The following is a 19,112-nucleotide window of genomic DNA, read 5'->3' on the forward strand; positions in this document are numbered from 1 at the left end:
ACCTAAATGTCACCAAGACGCCGAGGAAGCGGGGCTGCAAGCGCCCCCCCCGCCCCGACACGAGGGGCCACGGAGCCCTTGCAGAGCTGCGTCTACCCTCAGCGCCACGACACTGACGGCCCGGAGGGCCCCACTAACAGGGACAGCACAGAAGGGCAGCTTTGAGAGAGCAGCAGCAAGGACATGCGGGCACCTGGCTCAGCATGACACACCCCACACCTCACACACACACACACACCCCACACCACACCATACACACACACACATACACACCCGGGCACCTGGTTCAGCATGACACACCCATCCCTCATACACACACACACACACCCCACACACTCACACACACACACCATACACACACACCACACCATATACACACACACCACACCATACACACACACACACACACCATACACACACCCGGGCACCTGGCTCAGCATGACACACCCATCCCTCACACACACCCACACACACACCCGGGCACCTGGCTCAGCATGACACATCCCACACCTCACACACACACCCACACACACACCCGGGCACCTGGCTCAGCATGACACACCCCACACCTCACACACACACACACACACACACCCCCGGGCACCTGGCTCAGCATGACACACCCCACACCTCACACACACACACCATACACACACCACACCACACACACACACACACCATACACACACACACACCCGGGTACCTAGCTCAGCACGACACACCCATCCCTCACACACACACACACACCCGGGCGCGCGCGGAGCTCTGCTTGGGGACCGCAGCGCCGTCGCCCGCCCTGACGCGGTCTCGCCAGGCCCACACCACTCACGGCTGTCTTAGGTGCTCTGTGCTGGGGATCCCTCCCCCGCCTGCAGTACTGAGGGCTTCGTTTAGAGTAACAAGCTGCTAAAGACTGAGAGAGACGAGAGGCAGGCACAGTGGGCTAAGCTGCATCCCATCTGAGTCCAGTTTGAGTCCCAGCTGCTCCACTTCAGCTCCAGCTTCCGGCTAAGGCACCTGGGAACCTAACGGGTGGTGACCAAGTGCTCGCATCCTACCACTCACATGGGAGACCTAGGTGGGATTCCGGCAGCAGGATTTGGTCTGGCCCAGCCCAAGCTGTTGTAGGCATTTGGGGAATGAACCAGAGGATGGAAGATCTGTCTTTCAAGTAGATGAAAATAAACAAATATTAAAAAAAAAAAAAGAATAAAAGAAATGAGACCAAGGAACCAAGTGACACAACAGGTTTGGTCCTAGAACTGTCATTAAAAACAGCCAATCCTCTTTGGGGCACAGCAGGTTAGGTCACTGAGATGCCAGCACCCCACATGGGCCCTGGTTCGAGTCCCGGCTGCTTCACTTCTGATCCAGCTCTCTGCTAATGCACCTGGGAAAGCAGTAGAAGATGGCCCAAGCGCTCGGGCCCCTGCGCCCACGTGGGAGACCTGGAGGAAGCGCCTGGCTTTGGCCTGGCCCAGCCCCGGCCACTGCAGCCATCTGGGGAGTGAATCGGCAGGTGGAAGATCTGTGTGTGTGTGTGTGTGTGTCCCTCTCTGTAACTCTGCCTTTCAAACAAATAAGTAAATATTTAAAAAAACCAAGCAGCCGAACCCATCAGTTATCCTGGGCCTATGGCCTCTGCCACAAGCCAGACCAGACGCCCTGGCAGGCTCTCACGGCTCTGCCTAACCGTCTCCTCTGCCCAGGGCCACACTGGGAAAGGCCAGCAGTGGAACTACCGCGTGGCAGTGGCAATGAGGCACCAAGCCCTCCGCCAGCTTGCACGGGGAGTGACTCAGACACCCGGGGCTCCCGCTCTGCACAGAGCCATCGAGGAGGCAGGGCCCTGGGGGCGGGACCACAGCTACAAGGCTCCAAACCTCTCCCGCAACTGCTCTGACGGCTGCGCCAGTGTCATGCAAACATTTTTATTAAAATCTCTCAGCTATTCAAAAATTCATAAATTTGGAAATATTCTGTGGTTTCTTAAAACATCAGCTACTGATAAATCTTGAAGAGGAAACACTCGAGCTGCCTGGGGGTGGGGGGTCTGCTTATGCTCCAGCTCCGCCCATTCCCAGGGCCGGAGAGGGGGCTCCAGGGGCAAACACAGACCCCAGGACGCTGCAGCCCCGCTGCTCAGCCCCCGCGGGACAGGTGCTGGGTGGGAGGCTACCCCAGTGCAGACCCTCTGAACCAGGCTAGGGGCTGACCAGCCTGGGGAGGGAGCAGCTCTATTTAGACTAATTCATTTTTGCAAAGTTCTGAAAGACAAGAACAAAAACATGCAAAAGGCTTTGTGCGTGTCAGATGTGAGGCCAGACAGCACCATGCCGGGACACGTGGGAGCCCGAGCCGCGTGTGGGGAAGGAGACCAGGACACTGGGCCACCCTCACGTGCCCAGAACTGGAGAAGACCTGCTCCTGAGCTGCTCGCAGGTGCAGGGTCGGGGCCGCGGCCTTGCCGGCTCACCTGTGACAGGCGGGGCCCCGCCCACCAGCACCGCAGGACAAGGACGCTGAGGGCTGCACACGGGCACTGCCCGGAGCTGTAGCTTCCAGAGCCACCACCTGGCCAGACGCTGACCACGCTGTGGGCGCGGTGGGTGCCAGCGGCTGACCTGCACCCATGTGGGGGACTCAGCTCCTCCCCGCCCTCCACCTGGGCTCCAAGTTCCTGAAGCTCTCTCACCTCCAGGGAGGGATCCAGACTCCTACCCGAATGAAAACAAAGGACACAGAGAGGAGCCTGGACTAGTCTGGACGCTGCCAGTTCTTATCTTCTGCCTTTACTTATTTGTTGGTCAGTGTCCCCGAGGGTACCCCAAGTAGAGAGGAGGAGGTGGCCCAAGGTGGCTGAGACTGACAGCCCCAGCAGGAGAAGCCGTAGGGCTCCGGGCAGCCAGGACCGGCTGTTCTGAGAACTCTCCATCTGGGGACAGTGAAGAAGGGACTCACGGCCCAACTCCCAGGTGCGTTCCCTGAACACAGGAAGACCTTCCAGCACGGAGTGCCGTACTTCCTGCTCAGCTTCACGGCAAAGTCAGGTTTAACCACGAACGCTACGAGACTGTGAACATCACTAGAAAACATCTGCAGGTTTTAAAATGTGCAATAGTGGCATTTTCCTTCCTTCCTTCCTTCCTTCCTTCCTTCCTTCCTTCCTTCCTTCCTTCTTTCTTTCTTTCTTTCTTTCTTTCTTTCTTTTTTTTGACAGGCAGAGTTAGTGAGAGAGAGAGACAGAGAAAGAGAAAGGTCTTCCTTCCATTGGTTCACCCCCCTCAAATGGGAACCTTGGGGTGGTCACATGGCCTACTGCTTGTGTTCCAGGCTGAGGAGCCTGGTTCAATCCCCACCTCTGGCTCCTGACCCCAGACCTGGTCCAGCCTCAGCTGTTGTGGGCAGCTGGGGAATGAACCAGTTCATGGGAGCTCTGTCTCTCAATGGATGGATGGATACATCTCTCGGCTGTGGAAGCTTGTGGAAGTTAAAGGCTTTTATCTACTTAGCAATAGCTCTGAAGAGGGCTGTGGCCAGGCAGTTTTTGGAATTATATATCTGGCTTTCTCCAAATGCTTATAATTCTAAAGTTTAGCATGTTCCTTGGCATCAAAGACGAGAATGTAACTGAACCACTCACGTTCAAGGTAACCTCTGCCAAGCTACAGGGAGAGCAGCAGTTTGGTGTTCCAGCACGCCTCAGCTCGGCACACAGAAGCAGCCGCCGCGGCCGCGCCGTGTGCTCCAACAGCGACTCGGACACAAAGCAACAGCGTGGACTGAGGGCTCTAGAATGACAAGCGTTCAAAAACGCAAACTTCTTCAAAAACCACAATTCTCTTCTGACTGCACAATGGACGCAGATACACAAGTTTCTGAAAGTCGCACAGCACCAGCCACCCAAGACCCGAGGGTGACAGGTGTACATGGTACATTCTCCTCCTTCCGGCTCCATCGGAAATCTAAGGCACACTAGCCAGAGTCCACACGGCAGCGCAGGGCAAGCGTGCGAGGGCAGCAAGCCTCGGTGGGAGGCCGACACGCGTGGGAGCCTCAGGTCGGGCAGGGGTGCCTCCTCCATCAAACCTGGTGGGTCCTTCCTGCAGGATGGGGCCCCGTGAGTGCAGTTCAGAAGGGCTGGGGCGGGGCCACCCGACACCACAGTTCATATCTATCTCCTCTCTGCGCCCAGGGTGCACCTTGAAGCCTGCTCACTAATATTTTTAAAAGATTTATTTTATTATTTATTTGAAAGACAGAGTTACAGAGAGGTAGAGACAGAGAGATAAAGGTCTTCCATCCGCTGGTTCACGCCTGGATGGCCACAACAGCCAGAGCTGTGCCAATCCGAAGCCAGGAGCCAGGAGCTTCTTCCAAATCTCCCTTGTGGGTGCAGGGGCCTGAGCACTTGGGCATCTTCCACTGCTTTCCCAGGCCACAGCAGAGAGCTGGATTGGAAGAAGAACAGCTGGGACTAGAACCGGCGCCCACATGGGATGCTGGTGCTTCAGGCCAGGGCGTTAACCAGCTGCACCACAGTGCTGGCCCCAAAACGTGCTCACTGTTAACAACAGTTCATCATGATTATCTTTCTAAACTCAAACCCCCCAAGCCTTAGCATCTGCAGTGTCACTGGGCACAGGAGGAAGGTACGGAAGAAAGCAGGGGACAGCATGAATTAACCTCCTCCGGGGTCCAGCACGGACCTCGCTGCTGGGAAAGGCGCTGGGGCTGGGGGGAGGGGCAGACGCCTTCCGGGGAAGGGCGTCAGGGGCCGCGAGCGTGGTCACAGCTCAGGGGAACAACACGGGCCTGCCACCGGATGGAGAGGTGCTGCCTGCAGCGTGCTCAACCCTCAGTAACCAGCTTTAATAAGTGACGGCGCCGTTCCAGAAACCAAGGCGCGTGCGTCTAGGAGAAGCACTCCCTCTCAAATCCTGCTCTTCCCTTCCCACACCCCCTTGGGTGCCCAGCCACCTCCATGCCAGCAGCACCTCTGTGTGTCCTGGCCTAGAGCTTCTCGCGGTGTTCATCTCCCTCCCCTGTATGAGACACTAACTTTATTCCTTATCCTATAGCAAATTAACTCCTTTTTGTAAAAGATTTTATGTTATTTCTTAGAAAAGCAGAGTTACAGTCCGAGGTCCTCCATCCTCTGCTTCAGCCCCCAAATGGCTGCAATGACCAGGGCAGGGCCAGGCAGGAGCCAGGGGCTTCTCCCGGTCTCCCACGTGGCTGCAGGGGCCCAAGCACCTGGCCCGTCCTCCGCTGCTTTCCCAGTGCACTAGCAGGGAGCTGCGTCAGAGTGCAGCAGCCGGGACTTGAGCTGCACCTACATGGGATGCTGGCACTGCAGGCCAGGGCTTCAACCTGCTGGGACACAGCCCTGGTCCTGTAGACTGGAGAGGGAGGGAGGGTGAGCGAGTGAGCAAGCCCCCTCCCGTCCTGCCGGTCCCCTCCTCAAGGCCCTCAGCAGAGCCCAGTCAGGGCTGACTGGAAGCCAGGACCGAGAACTGCAGCCGTCAGTGCAGTAGAAGACGCCCCAGTGCTTGCGGGTGTGACCTTCGGAGTGCGACCGTGTCTGGATGAAGTCCTACTGACCGACTGTCCTCTGGTGTGGATCAGGCTCAAGATGCCACATTGCGGGGCCGGCGTTGGGGCACAGCAGGAAAGCCACCACTCGCGACCCGGCTGCTCCACTTCTGATCCAGCTCCCTGCTACTGCACTGGGAAAGCAGTGGAAGACGCCCGAGTGCTTGAGTCCCTGCGCCCACGTGGGAGACCAGGAAGAAGCTCTGGGAACCTGGGTTTGGCCTGGCACCACCCTGGTCATTGCAGCCATTTGGGGAGTGAACCAGTGGATGGAAGACCTCTCTGTCTCTAATTCTGCCTTTCAAATAAATAAACAAATAAATCCTTAAAAAAAAAAAAAAAACAAGACTCCATGTTGCAGTGCACTCTTCCAGTTTGGGAAGGGCTGGCTGTCCCAACACCAAAATCTTGGCCAAGCGAGCACCCTGCAGTGGAGGGCAGGCCCCCGGACAGGCCCCTCTAGAGCCCAGGCCTCGAGGCCCTGTCACTGACCTGGGGAAAATGCCATCCAGGACGCTGAAAAGAACCAAAGACCAGGTTCCTTTTCAGTAAAATTAGTGGGGAGGGTCTGTGTAAGCAACAGTTTTAGGTAAAAGCTCTTTTGATTCTAGAGGCTTGACCAGGAGACACGCGAGTCTGCGCCCACTCAACCACAGTGAGCAGGGACACAGGGGCAGACACCCGCTGCCCGGGGCGTGGAGTGGGGACCCGTCCAGCGCACGGGCAGTTCCCGCCCCGAGTGACCAGGCACACGGGAGGCCCTGCCCCGGCGTACAGGAAGGAGTAATATGACTCTGCCCACATTCCAAGGAAACCTTGGGAACACTCAAGGGTAAGCACAAACAGGGGGCGGGACTGTAAACAAAGGACTCTGAACACGCCAGCAGCACGGTAGCTAAGACAAGCTGCGACTGTGCTGTGCTGGCCCTGTGCTGGCCGTGGATCCGGCTCATCTCAGACGACGACGGCGCAGGTGCGGAGTCCGTAACTCGGGGGCAGTGACGAAGCGCAGGCTCCGGGGCAAGCGCAGAGCAACGGCAGGGCCGAGCTCTGGCAAAAGCTCTGCCCAGCCCGACGTGGGGCCGCAGCCAGGAGCCCAGTGGACGCGAGACACCGCCCGTCTGGGGGCCACGAGCCAGCACACCACACGGTCCCCTCAGGCAGCCCGCCGAGCCGGGGCCCAGCAGGACACGCCGACCCGAGCTGCTAGCCCTGTCTGCGGCTGTGTCCACCCAGCACCAGGTTCCGAGTCCTGACCACGAGGAGGGATGAGGACAGGAGAGACGGGAGGCAGACGGGACGAGGGGCCAGGGCGCTGCACCTCTGCCCCACGTGTGCCGGGGACGCACGCGCCTGTGACACACAGGAAAGAAAGCGGATGGCCGGTTACGAATGTGCACCACGCGGTGCCGCGAGGGCTTTGGGGAAGACGTGGGATCTGTGCCGGTCCTGGCAGGCCTACGGCCTCTGCTTGCACTGAGCGAGGGTGACACACTGGGCTCCCTGCAGGCAGCCTCGTCACAGTCCTAGTCCTCACCTGTGAGGCTCCCCACGGCCTCTAACCCAGCAAGCCGCCGCCCACCTGTCAACAACCGGGGACGCCCTCCGTCAGAGGCTTCCAGGTCCCTGCGGACCACGGCTGGTTCTGGGACCCCGAGACCCGCGCTCAAGCAGAGGGGCGGCCAGACCGCGCCCCTGGCCGACTTAGCCCTCCCGCCCCCCGCCATGGCCGTCGCTGTGCTGCGAGCACACGGACGCAGACGCGGGCAGCGGGGCCCCGGCCTCCTGAGGCGCCTGCTGGAGTCCCAGGAGGGTGGAACTCGGCACACTGTCTGCGTTTTGCTGGTGCTTTCTCCTCAGCTTACTGTGTGAGTGTTTTACAAGACTACGCTTTTCTTTAAAAAAAAAAAAAAACAAAAACAAAAACAGGAAACAAATCCAAGTCCCTCCACAGCGGTGCTCCCTCCTTGTCAGACTCCTTCTGTCAGGAGGGGCCGCGCGGGGTCACAGGTGCCGTTCCGTGTGCGTCATGGCTCCCAAATCCATGAAAGCCATGTGGAAGACAGCCCACATCAGCAAAGGCACAGCTCTGCAGGGTGCGTCCGCCCCGGGAAGCACCACGACCGACGCCACGCACGTGCCACCCGGCAAGCCGGCAGCTGCTTTTCCTATCCGCGTCCAGGCCTCAGCCACGTCAACACAGGATTTTAACACCGAGAGTGCGAGAGCACCGCTTGTTTGTTAACTGAAGCAGCAGCGAGGCCCAGGGCACCAGGTTTCGGCAACGCCGTCATTCTTCCACGCTGCCTGGGGTGATGAGTCACCGCGCACAAACAGCTGAGAACGCACGGGTCGGGTTCAGGGTTCTGAGACACAGTTTCCGGCCCTAAGAGCTCAAAACAAGAGACGGCAGGCGGGTCCACAGGCCGGGGCGGACGGGAGGAGGTGCAGCGGGAGTTCTTCCGACAGGGGCTCTGCCTGCCGAGGGCACAGGCAGGGAGGCGTTAGGGGGACGGTCAGGGACAGAGGAAAAAGCCAAGCTGCGACCCAGCTCATTGCTGCCAGGAACGACCCGCGCTGAGCCGTTCACTTTGCATTAGTCTGCACTGACTTAGACGCTGCAAGGATTGAGCTTTGATTATTTTTCTTCAGAACGGCCTCACTTTTCCCTAGGTCCTACACTGAGCGAGCCAGCGAGGAACAGTCACAAACAGGCTTTAATCAGACAACCAAGGAACGCGCCCCAGGCGAGGGCGCCAGGAGAGAGAGGAGGCGGGGCAGGAAGCCGCAGGCTCACAGCCCCACTTACTTTTCTATCAGGTCCAGCGTGACTCCCGGCACGAGGCTGACGCACTTCTGCATGCAAAACCTGTGGAGAAGGAAGAGACAATGAGTGCCAGCAACGGGACGCCGCCCAGGAACACGGAGGAGGCGGAGCGTGACGGCGGGGGACGCACCACCTGGACGCCCCGCTGAGTCCCTGCTGCTCTGCCGTCAACCCAGCACCTGGGAAAGCAGCAGAGGGCCCAAGTGCTCGGTCCCGCACACACGTGGGAGACCCAGATCCTGCCTCCTGGCTATGGCCTGGCCCACGTGGCCCTCTGGGGAGTGAACCAGTGGATGGAAGATCCCACTCTCTCTCCCCCAGCTCCCCATCACTCTGCCTTTCAAATCAATCAATCAATCTTTAACAAAGAAGGAGAAAGGAAACGCAGCAGTTGGGCAGTGGCGAGGTGAAGGTGGGCTGAGTGGCAGCTCTGAGGTCAGGAGGAGGCGTCACTGCCCGTCTGCGGAGGCGCAGCAGAAGCGGCCGACCGGAGGGAGCGCAGGCAGCAGGCAGCCTCCTCCCGGGGAGGAGCACCAAGAGGAAGGGACTGGGGGGGGGGCGGAGGGGGGAGAGGGAGATGGGGAGGGGGGACAGAGAGGGGAGAGAGGGAGGGAGGGAGGGAGGGAGACATGGAGAGGGAGGGAGACATGGAGAGGGAGGGAGGGGGAGGGAGATGGAGAGGGGGGAGGGAGAGGGAGACGGGGAGTGGGGAGGGAGAGGAGAGAGGGAGGGGGGACAGAGAGGGTAGAGGGAGGGAGGGAGGAGGGAGGGAGGGAGGGAGGAAGGAGGGAGACAGGGAGAGGGAGGGAGGATGGGGAGAGGGAGGGAGGACGGGGAGAGGGAGGGAGGAAGGAGGGAGACAGGGAGAAGGAGGGAATCAAGACCGAAGGACCTCCCATCTGCTGGTTCGCTCCCCATATGGCTGCAACAGCAGGGCCAGTCAGCAGCCAAGAACTCCATCTAGGTAGGTGTCCATGTGGGTGGCAGGGTCCAAGCACTTGGGCCACCCTCTGTTGCTTTTCCCAGGCCATAGCAGGGGCTGGAGTGGGAGCGGAACAGCCGGGACAGGGACTGGCACCCAGAAGGGACGCTGGCATTTCAGGAGACGGCCTCACCTGCTGCTCCTCAGGCGGCCTCCTAGTTCACCTGCTCTTACAGTTCAGAACAACTGACCCCACTCAAGGCAGCAGCAGCAGCACACAGTCTGACCGGAAGGGTGGTCCACGTCGGATTCCACCCGCCACAACGGGACTGTCACAGACAGCGTGTTCCAAACAGGAGTGTGGGTCTTTCCCTGGCTGGTGCTGTCTGGCCACATCCCCAGGGGCGATACTGGGCAGGGGCAGTGAGGCAGCCCCAGGTCATGGGGGGAGCAGCCAGGCTGTGCGGGGCCTGTACTGTGGTAGTGAGTGTGCTAAATGGGTTTACCAGGACGCACCTGTGCTAACATCTACAGACTGCATCCCCACGTACCGCTGGTGGAAACGAGGCGCGGAGGAGACGGGAGGAGGACACTGGGCCCTGGGGAGTGAGGGACAAGGAGCACCGGAAAGACCCAGAGGCAGGAAGACCCGGTCAGGGTGGCGGACCGCTGGGCAGTGGGGCTGCGCCCCTGTGGGCCGGACCCTCGCGGAGGACAAACAGGAGCTACCGCAAATGGTTGAGTCCAACTCCAAGTCCCACGCACACCACGCTTCCTTGTTGCGTTTCTGCTCATAATGTGCTTGTTGACTGGGGTTTTATGCGTCTAGTAATGACAGAATAATTTGTACCAGACTAATCCTTTTGCCAATAGCAATGCTAAGCTCTGGACAGAACAACCATCTGCAAATTCCAAGAACAGACAGATGTGGGCAGAACTGGAAGGGCTGCGACCCCTGCGAGAGGAGGAGCACACAGGACCCTGCTTTCCCAAGGATGTTTTTTAATTAAAAAATTTTACTTATTTTTTATTTGAAAGGTAGAGTTACAGAGAGGGAGAGAGAGGGAGGGAGGGAAAGGTCTTTCGTCCACTGGTTTACTCTCCACACGGCCGCAATGGCTGAGGCTGGGCCAGGCCAAAGCCCGGAACTCCACTCAGGTCTCCCGTGGGTGCACGGGCCGTCACTTGGCCGTCTTCTGCTGCTTTCCCAGATGAATTAGCAGGGAGCTGGATGGGACGTGGAGCAGCCGGGACTCGAGCTGCTGCTCATGTGCAGTGCCAGTGTTGCAGGAGGTAGGTTAACCCCTGTGCCACAAGGCCAGCCCCGGAGGTGCTCGCCAACACACCCACACACGGCTCAGAAACTCCTCGGGGCAGGCGCTGTGGTGCAGCGGGTAAGCCACCCTGGGACACCCACATCCTACACTGCAGCGCGGCTCACGCCAGCTGCTCAGCACTTCCAGGCGGCTTTCTGCTAACACACTGCGTCCCAGACCTTGCTTTCTGCCAGCCACACAGAAGACGCAGATGGAGCTTCTGGCTCCGGGTGCTTGGCCTAGTGGTTAAGACATCACTCAGGACAAGCGCATTCCGTGTCCAGTCCCTCAGGGGCCACTGCCCAGGTACGTCCAAGGGCTGCCAACCAGGCAGAGGCTATGTGCCTGGGACAGCCCGGGTCCCGAGCTCCTCACTCCCCTCTGCTTCATGACACCTGCTGAGCGCATCAGGCGCCACACACACCCTCCCTCCTTCCAGAGCTGCCCTCTGGGGTGGAGACCCAGGACCCACCTGCGTGTCCGGGGCCGTGTCCCACTCTAGACGCCCTGTCAGCGCATCTGTCACCTTCCTGGAAACTACGCGCCCTCCCCGTGGGCACCGGGGCCACACCCACAGGCCGCTAGCAACGCGCCTCTCCCCAGGTTGGCACAATCAGAACCAGCTCTGTCAGAGGCTGTCCCGTGAGGGACAGACCCACACCCACACCCCACTGCTGCACCAGCGACACCGAGCCATGTCAAGCACCAAGCCTGCTTCTGCTCTGCCTGGCTGCCCCCCAGCCCCCTCCCTGGCTCCCTCCCACAGTGACAGTCACCCTGTGGAGGGCGGGCAAAGGCTGAGACAAGTCTTCCCTCTGCTAAACCCTCAGAAGCCATCACTCAGCGCTCACTCCGACGTCCTGGTGCAGGACCCTGCCCCCAGCCATGGCTCTTCTGCCCTCTCTTTTTTTTTTTTTTTTTTTTTTTGACAGGCAGAGTGGACAGTGAGAGAGAGAGAGAGAGAGAAAGGTCTTCCTTTGCCGTTGGTTCACCCTCCAATGGCTGCTGCGGCTTGTGTGCTGCGGCCAGTGCACCGCACTGATGGGTGCAGGGCCCAAGGACTTGGGCCATCCTCCACTGCACTCCCTGGCCACAGCAGAGAGCTGGCCTGGAAGAGGGGCAACCGGGACAGAATCCGGCGCCCAGACCGGGACTAGAACCCGGCGCCCAGACCGGGACTAGAACCCGGGGTGCCGGCGCCGCAAGGTGGAGGATTAGCCTAGTGAGCCGCGGCGCCGGCGCCCTGTCTCTCGTCCTCACTGACTGGGTCCCGCTCCTCCTGACTCCTCTCCGTCCCCGCCTCGGCCTGGAACCCTTCTCCCCGGGACGCCGGAAGACTCGCTCCCTCACTGCAGTGCACGCTGAGACAAGCAGCACCCGGCTCTTTCGTGCCCTCACCTCCTTAGAAGCAGCAGCCGGTATCACCCTCCACGGGTGTTCCGTTCTGCCTTGGTCTGTTACCTGTCTTGCCCCGGGGAGGTGAGTCCCACAAGAGGCTGGACAGGTGTCAGACACGCACTTGAGACCCACGGGCTCCGCGGTGCTGCCGGCTTCCGGAGGCTCGCACGTGCTCTGAACCCGTCATTCCTGGAAGGCGCATCTTCCAGACTTTTATGAAGAACAAATTAATGTCACCCTCGGTCGGGTCCGCTTAAGTAACTGTCGGACGCTGCTGTCATTTTTGAGAATGGAGGAGCCTTTTTTCTAAAAAAAAAAAAAAAAAAAAAAAACCCACGCACGCATAGTGGGCAAGGGCCTGCCCAGCCTTCCCCCAGCCTGCCGCGCTGACGTGCACAGCCACCTTGCTCCCTCCTAAGCCGAGTGAGTGAGTGACAGCCCCAGCTCAGTTCAGTCTGGTTTTGTCTGATCTCAAGAGGATAGTGCCGTATTATTACATTTTTTTCTTCCAGCTTTTAAAAATTTCCTTTTCTGGCATTTTCAAACATTTGGCAACCCCGGAAGGATCTCACAGCCAACACCTGCGTCCCCCAGTGGGGCCCTGCCATCGGGTTACTGCTCTGTGCCCCCACCCTCCGTGAACCAACCTCGTCTTGGGTGCATCGTAACGGCCTCTGCAGATACGCACACGCCCTGCGACTCCAGGGTGCACACCTCCAGGTCTGCTTCGTATCTGGAGGTGCACACGCCAGCGGTGAAGGGGGGAAGGTTCAGTGCGTGACCACCACGTTCCGACAAACGACAGTGCGTGCACCGCCCCGACCCCGAGCCCGGACCGTCACAACGCCCCGCCAGCACCGCTCTCTCCTGCTCTCCTGCTGGGGTGACACACGGGACCCTCCAAAATCCACGCGGAACGTTCAGCACCCTCAGCACTAGGGCTGGGCACGAAGCAGGCGGCTCTGCGCCCTGCGGAAGGCTGCAGCAGGCCCTTTCAGAACAGCTCGGCCACCACGTGAGGACGCGGTGAGAAAATGAAGCCCGACAGGCCCGGTCGGACACCGAGTCAGCCGGCATCGTGATCCTGGCCCACCCAGCACCCACCCCGGTGAGACAGAACCCTGTCGTTTCTAAGTCGTCCAGCCTGTCACGGCCGCAGGAACCCGAGATGCCCTCGGGCTTTCCCTCCGCTCGCGGAACAGCCGGGCACTGTGTCCAGGCTGTCGCCTGCGCGGGGAGCTCACGGCTGTTGCCGAGGGGTACTCCACGGTGGCACCTGCTGTGTCTCAGGGACGAGGAGTGAAGCCTGTTGGTGCAAACACCAGGGCTGCACATTCCCTCGGGAGACACTCGGAGACGAGGACCCGCCTGAAAACGGACCCTCGCGTGGAACTCCTCCGCGTCTGGAGAGGAGCGGCGGCGTCACGCCCACCACAAGTGCCCACGCCAGCCCACGCTCCTTGCCAGTTCTGGGCCCAGTACGCTCACAGCTAGTTCAGCTCCCGATCCCTGTGCGGCGGCCCCTGGAGTCTGATGGATCTTCCTCTCGGTTAGTCTCACACACAGCGACGCACCAGGACAGCGCGAAGGACCAGGAAGGCACTCTACCACTTCCTGGTTCCCGCCGGGAGAGGGCCGAGGTGCAGAGAGCAAGGCGTGCAGCAGGGCCCTCCCACGCCACCCCACAGCACCTCTGTGTCGCCACCAACCGCAGGCGCTCCCAAGCCCTTCCTCTGGAGGTTTTCAACGTAGCTTTCCCTGCGCTGGCCCAACAGAGCCTGAGCTTAATCTCCAGCCCCTCCCCCTGCAGAAGCACAGGTGGAGGGACCCCGTGAGGTCCCCCCGTTAGACGCCTGGCCCTCTCCTGAACCTGCCTAGGCCCCCGGCCACTGGGTTAGCACAAAAACAAAACAGACAAAACCAAAAACTACCTCTCTGGAGGTCTCCGTGTGCCAGGAACCTGGGACAAGAATCCACAGTTCTCTTTATCATACACAGGGGCTACGGGAACAGTTTCCTGCACCAACTAGGAAAAAAAATTTTTTTTTTTTTTTTGACAGGCAGATTTAGACAGTGAGAGAGAGAGACAGAGAGAAAGGTCTTCCTTTGCCGTTGGTTCACCCTGCAATGGCCGCCCTGGCCAGCGCACCTCACTGATCCGAAGGCAGGAGCCAGATGCTTCTCCTGGTCTCCCATGCGGGTACAGGGCCCAAGCACTTGGGCCATCCTCCACTGCACTCCCTGGCCACAGCAGAGAGCTGGCCTGGAAGAGGGGCAACTGGGACAGAACCTGGCGCCCTGACCGGGACTAGAACCGGGGGTGCCGGCGCCGCAGGCGGAGGATTAGCCTGGTGAGCCGTGGCGCCGGCCACAACTAGGAAATTCGGACGTGGGAAACCCACACGTGTCTGTTCTCCAGCAAGATGAGAGACGCGAGGTTCCTGCTGCTGGTGGCCCCTTTCCTGCAGCGAGCGCGGACATCTGTCAGTGTCCTCAGTCACCAGCCTCCGAAGGCTGATGACCAGGGGCGCTGTGGCACCGTCCTCCTCCTCCCACCCGTGTCCCATCAGTGACACAAGTGCCTGCACCCCACCTCCGGCTGGGTTCCACCGCTGCTTCTCAGGCCAACGTCACAACGCCCAGGTCTACTCAGAGGCGTCTAAGTTTCCCTGATGCATCTTACAAGAGGAATTTTTCTATGCATCGGTAAACAAGGAGAAAGTATAAACAGAAAGCGAAGAGGGGCTGGCGCTGTGGTGTAGCGGGTGAAGCTGCCGCCTGCAGTGCCGGCATCCCACAAGGGCGCTGGTTCTAGTCCTGGCTGTTCCACTTCCGATCCAGCTTTCTGCTGTGGCCTGGGAAAGCAGTGGAAGATGGCCCAAGTCCTTGGGCCCCTGCACCCACGTGGGAGACCCGGAAGAAGCTCCTGGCTTTGGATCGGCTCAACTCCAGCCATTGGGGCCATCTGGGGAGTGAACCAGCGGATGGAAGACCTCTCTCTCTTTCTCTCTCTCTGCCTCTTCTCTCTCTGTGTAACTCTTTCAAATAAATAAATAAATCTTAAAAAAAAAGAAAGCGAAGAGGTAGGAGTTTGGCCCAGCGGTTAGGACACAGCCTGGGGGGGGGGGGGGGGCACTGTGGTACAGCAGGTTAAGTCGTCGCCCGTGATGCCGCATCCCATATGGGTGCCGGCTTGAGTCCAGAAGCTGTGCTTTTCTCATTTTCAAATAAAATGAAACCAAACAAATGAGAGGTAAACAGAGTGAAGAGGGATCGGGAAGAATTCCTGCAGGACGGTTTGCCGGTCTCACTGCCTGCCGCCTCCACCTCAGCCTGTGGCTGTCAGCAAACGTCACCAACCAACCCTCCTTTCGGAAAACTCTGCTCTCTGTGGTGTGCAGTTCCCTGAGCTCTGGCAAACGCACACGCAGGTAAGGCCCACCACAACCAAGACCGGCACCCCTGCTACTGCCGCAGAGCCCAAACCCCCCACCCTCCACTTGACCATGACAGACCTGTCCTGTCCTGTGGCTCTGCCTTCTCCACAGAAAAGAGGAGAGGGAGGGAAGGGAGGAGGGAGGGGGAGAGAGGGAGAGAAGGAGGGAGGGGAGGGAGGAAGGGAGTGGGAGGAAGGGAGTGAGAGGGAGGAGGGAGTGAGGGAGAGAGAGAGGGAGGAGGGGGGAGAGAGGGAAGGACAGAGGGAAGGAGGGGGAGAGAGGGAAAGAGAGAGGCAGTGAGAGAGGGAGGGAGTGAGAGAGAGAGGGAGGGAGTGAGAGAGAGAGGGAGGGAGTGAGAGAGAGGGATAGAGGAGGGAAGAGGGAGAGAGGGAGCTATCTTCCATCCACTGATTCACTCCCCAGATGGCCACAATGGCCAGTGCTGGGCCAGGCCAAAGCCAGGAGCTTCATCCGGGTCTCCCATGTTGGTTGGGGGCAGGGGCCCAAACACTGGGGCCATCATCCACTGCTTTTCCCAGGCCACGGCAGGGAACTGGATGGGAAGTGGGATAGTTGGAACACCAAATGGCGGCCACAGTGGATACTGGTGGTGCAGACGGCAGCTTTAAACACTACATCAGCTCCTCAGGCTGTTTTTAAAAGTAACTTTCAATTATTTATTTGAGAGAGAGAGAGAGAATCACCCATCTATCTATTGGTTCACTTCCCCAATGCTGGCAACTGCTGGACTGGGCCAGGCTGAAGACAGGAGCGAGAAGTCCCCCACGTGGGCGACAGGAACCCAAGTACGCAAGCCAGCACCTGCTGCCTCTGGGCGTGCACATCGGCAGGGAGCGGGGCCGGGGCACTGGGTTCCGAACCCAGGCATTCGGCCATGGGGTGTGGCTGTGCCAACAGCGCCGTAACTGTTATGCCAACTGCCCACCCCCAGCCAAGTTTTGATTCCCGGTCCCCAAATGCCTGCCCACGTTTCAGGGTCTTTACGTAGGTAGTCACGCCTGTACCCCAACCAGAACTCTGCGTGGAAACCGGTGGGAGGGAGGAGCTGCAGGCACACGGTTGGCACAGGAAGCGCTAGGAGTTCATGATGATGAAGCTGTCACGGAGCCTCACAAACTGGGTTATTCTGACCTGGTCATTCTGAACACAAGGCTAGTTGCCAGAGATGCCAGGCTTTAAATAATCCTTAAGAAAGAAAAAGGGGGGGAAGCAGGAAAGAAATTTTAGGAAATAGCTCCAAGTGACAATAACTGCACCATTGAAAGTGAAGCAAGCCAACTGCTCCCACTCCCAGGACCTCTAACCCAGGGGCCGGGAAAACCGCACGGAGTTAAATGGCCCGCGTGCAAGCGCCGTGCCAATCCAGCACCGGCCCTTGTCACTCATCCAAGCAACTTCACTGCTGCTGGCGCGAGGCTGTGTTGGAGCAGGCTCTGGCCTGGCGCACGAAGACCTGCCTGGGAGTGAACCTGGAGTTGGCAGACGCAGCTGTTCACTGGCCTTCCAAGAAAGCAGGGGGCTGCCGCCCCAGACGGCCGGCTCGAAGGTGGGACTCGAACCGGGCTCTGACACGGCATGTGCTGCGTGTGGCAGGTGGCGGCTTCACCTGCTGTACCATGCTGGCCCCAAGGAAATTAATTTGGACACGACCCACCCTCTCTCTGTCCTTTGTCTCTGCTTTCTTCGGTCCTCTGCTCAGCCCAGCGAGGGGCCACCCTATCCGATGGAGCCCGAGGCTGCCTGACCCCTGGACTGCAAACAGCCCGTGGCCCCTCTGGCTGCCGGGATTCCGACCTTTGACGCTGACTCGCCAGCTTCGCACGGCCGCCGCTTTCTCACGGGCAGCAAAGCTGACCACTCAGCAGCTTCTGGGCCAGGAATCTGGGCAAGACACAAACCAGGTTCGGGAGTTTGCTATTTTACAGTCGTCCTCAGAGCTTCCGAAACGGCTCTCCTGGGAACAAGGCTGCCTGGGAGGATGCGGCCCTTGTGTTTGGAAGACTTCAGGAAGTTAGGACAACTGTGGTGGTAAGAAAACAGTTGTTTTTGTTTTTGTTTTCTTAAAAAAAGAAAGAAATTAATATTTAAGCATTTGAAGTGGGTGCTGGCAAAATACTGTAATGTCTGTAATTATGACATAATCCATAAAAACAGAACAATGGAGCAAATAACGATTGTAAGATGTAGGTGATGTATATGGGTTTGCTTTATTATTCTCTCCACTGCTCTTTGGGAACTGCCCGGTGAAAGTGGGCGGAGAGGGGGCAGGACAGGGCAGTCGACGGCAGGACAGTGCTGCAGGGATGAATTCTTCAAAACTCGGGCAATTTCTATGTTTCTGCTTCAGAAACACCACCCGCGGTGTCCCGGGCACTGTCAGTCACTGGTACCGACACGCAGGCCAGCCTCATCTGTGGAGTCACCCTGGGGGCCGCTGGCCACAGCAAAGGCTGTCCCACGGAGGCCATGGCCGTCAAACAGCAGGACAGGCCACCTCGCACTGCGACAGCGTCAGTCTCCAGGCCCCAGCCTGACGTCCGTTTTTCTACCAAATCAGCAAAGAACGGGGATCAGAAGGGAAAACACACTCAAGTGACCAGAGGAGCCAAAGGGAGGAGCGGGACAGCAGGAGGGCCAGGGTCCTCCCGTGAGCACAGGGCCTCGGTCAGGCCCGTCACCAGCACCCGTAGGAGCCCTGCTCCACGGCCTCGGCGGGGAGGGCACCTTCAGGACAGCTGAGCTGAGAAATGGCCACAGGGTGGTGGCTGAGGCCTGGTCTCACGGGAACAAAGGCGCTCCGGTCCACACGGAGGGACCCCTTGCTGAGGCCCGGTCTCACGGGAACAAAGGCACCCTGGTCCACACGGAGGGAACCCTTGCTGAGGGCCCGGTCTCACGGGATCAAAGGCGCCCTGGTCCACACGGAGGGACCCCTTGCTGAGGCCCAGTCTCACGGGAACAAAGGCACCCTGGTCCACACGGAGGGACCCCTTGCTGAGGGCCCGGACGGGAATGCTTCCCGCTGCCTCCTTGTATCTTACCACGTGCCTGCTGGCCTCGTCTGTCCCCGTCCGGGTCCCAGTGGCCTGTGGCAGTCCCTAAAACTCTGTTTATCGTTAAAGCACACCGTTACCTTCCATTACAAAGAACACTGACCGCTTACTCTTAGGTGTCTTTCTTGTACTCCCAGGCACCCCAAATTCATGCTGGCATCAATCCCATCTGTGTCCACAGGTTGGAGGTGCAGGCCAGCGAGGGGCCAGCCACTGCCTCAACCAGTGAGGACAGGGCAGCAGCACGCTCCTCACCACTGACACTGATCCCACCCGAGACGGCGGCTGTGCCGTGCCGAGAGCAGCGGAGCCGCTCCTGCGCCCTCAGAGCCAGTTCGTCCCCGTGACGGGACCCAGACCACGGCCACCGCAGAGCCCTGAGACTGCTGTGTGTCCAGCGGCCCAAAGCCACGCCCTGGCTCCCAGCGGACACGTGAGAGATCAGAGCAGCCGAAAGGGGCTTTAAACAGCGCCTCTGTGCCCCAGCGTCACCAGGAGAGGACCCCCGGCAGTGACGCACGGCAGCCTCCCCCCCCCAACCCC

The 19,112-nt window shown here is 59.4% G+C and overlaps 1 protein-coding gene across 3 annotated transcripts in view; it reads right to left on the reverse strand.

The window, feature by feature from the left end:
* Positions 1-19,112, reverse strand: part of RPTOR (regulatory associated protein of MTOR complex 1) — a 342,816-nt gene that overhangs the window by 117,478 nt on the left and 206,226 nt on the right. For all 3 annotated transcript variants that reach the window (XM_070060172.1, XM_070060173.1, XM_070060174.1), the window contains one exon: positions 8,405-8,464. In XM_070060172.1, the coding sequence (XP_069916273.1) occupies positions 8,405-8,464 (60 nt within the window). The remainder of the gene's footprint in view (positions 1-8,404; positions 8,465-19,112) is intronic.

Source organism: Oryctolagus cuniculus, chromosome 17 (assembly GCF_964237555.1).
Source record: "Oryctolagus cuniculus chromosome 17, mOryCun1.1, whole genome shotgun sequence".
Lineage (NCBI taxonomy): Eukaryota > Metazoa > Chordata > Mammalia > Lagomorpha > Leporidae > Oryctolagus > Oryctolagus cuniculus.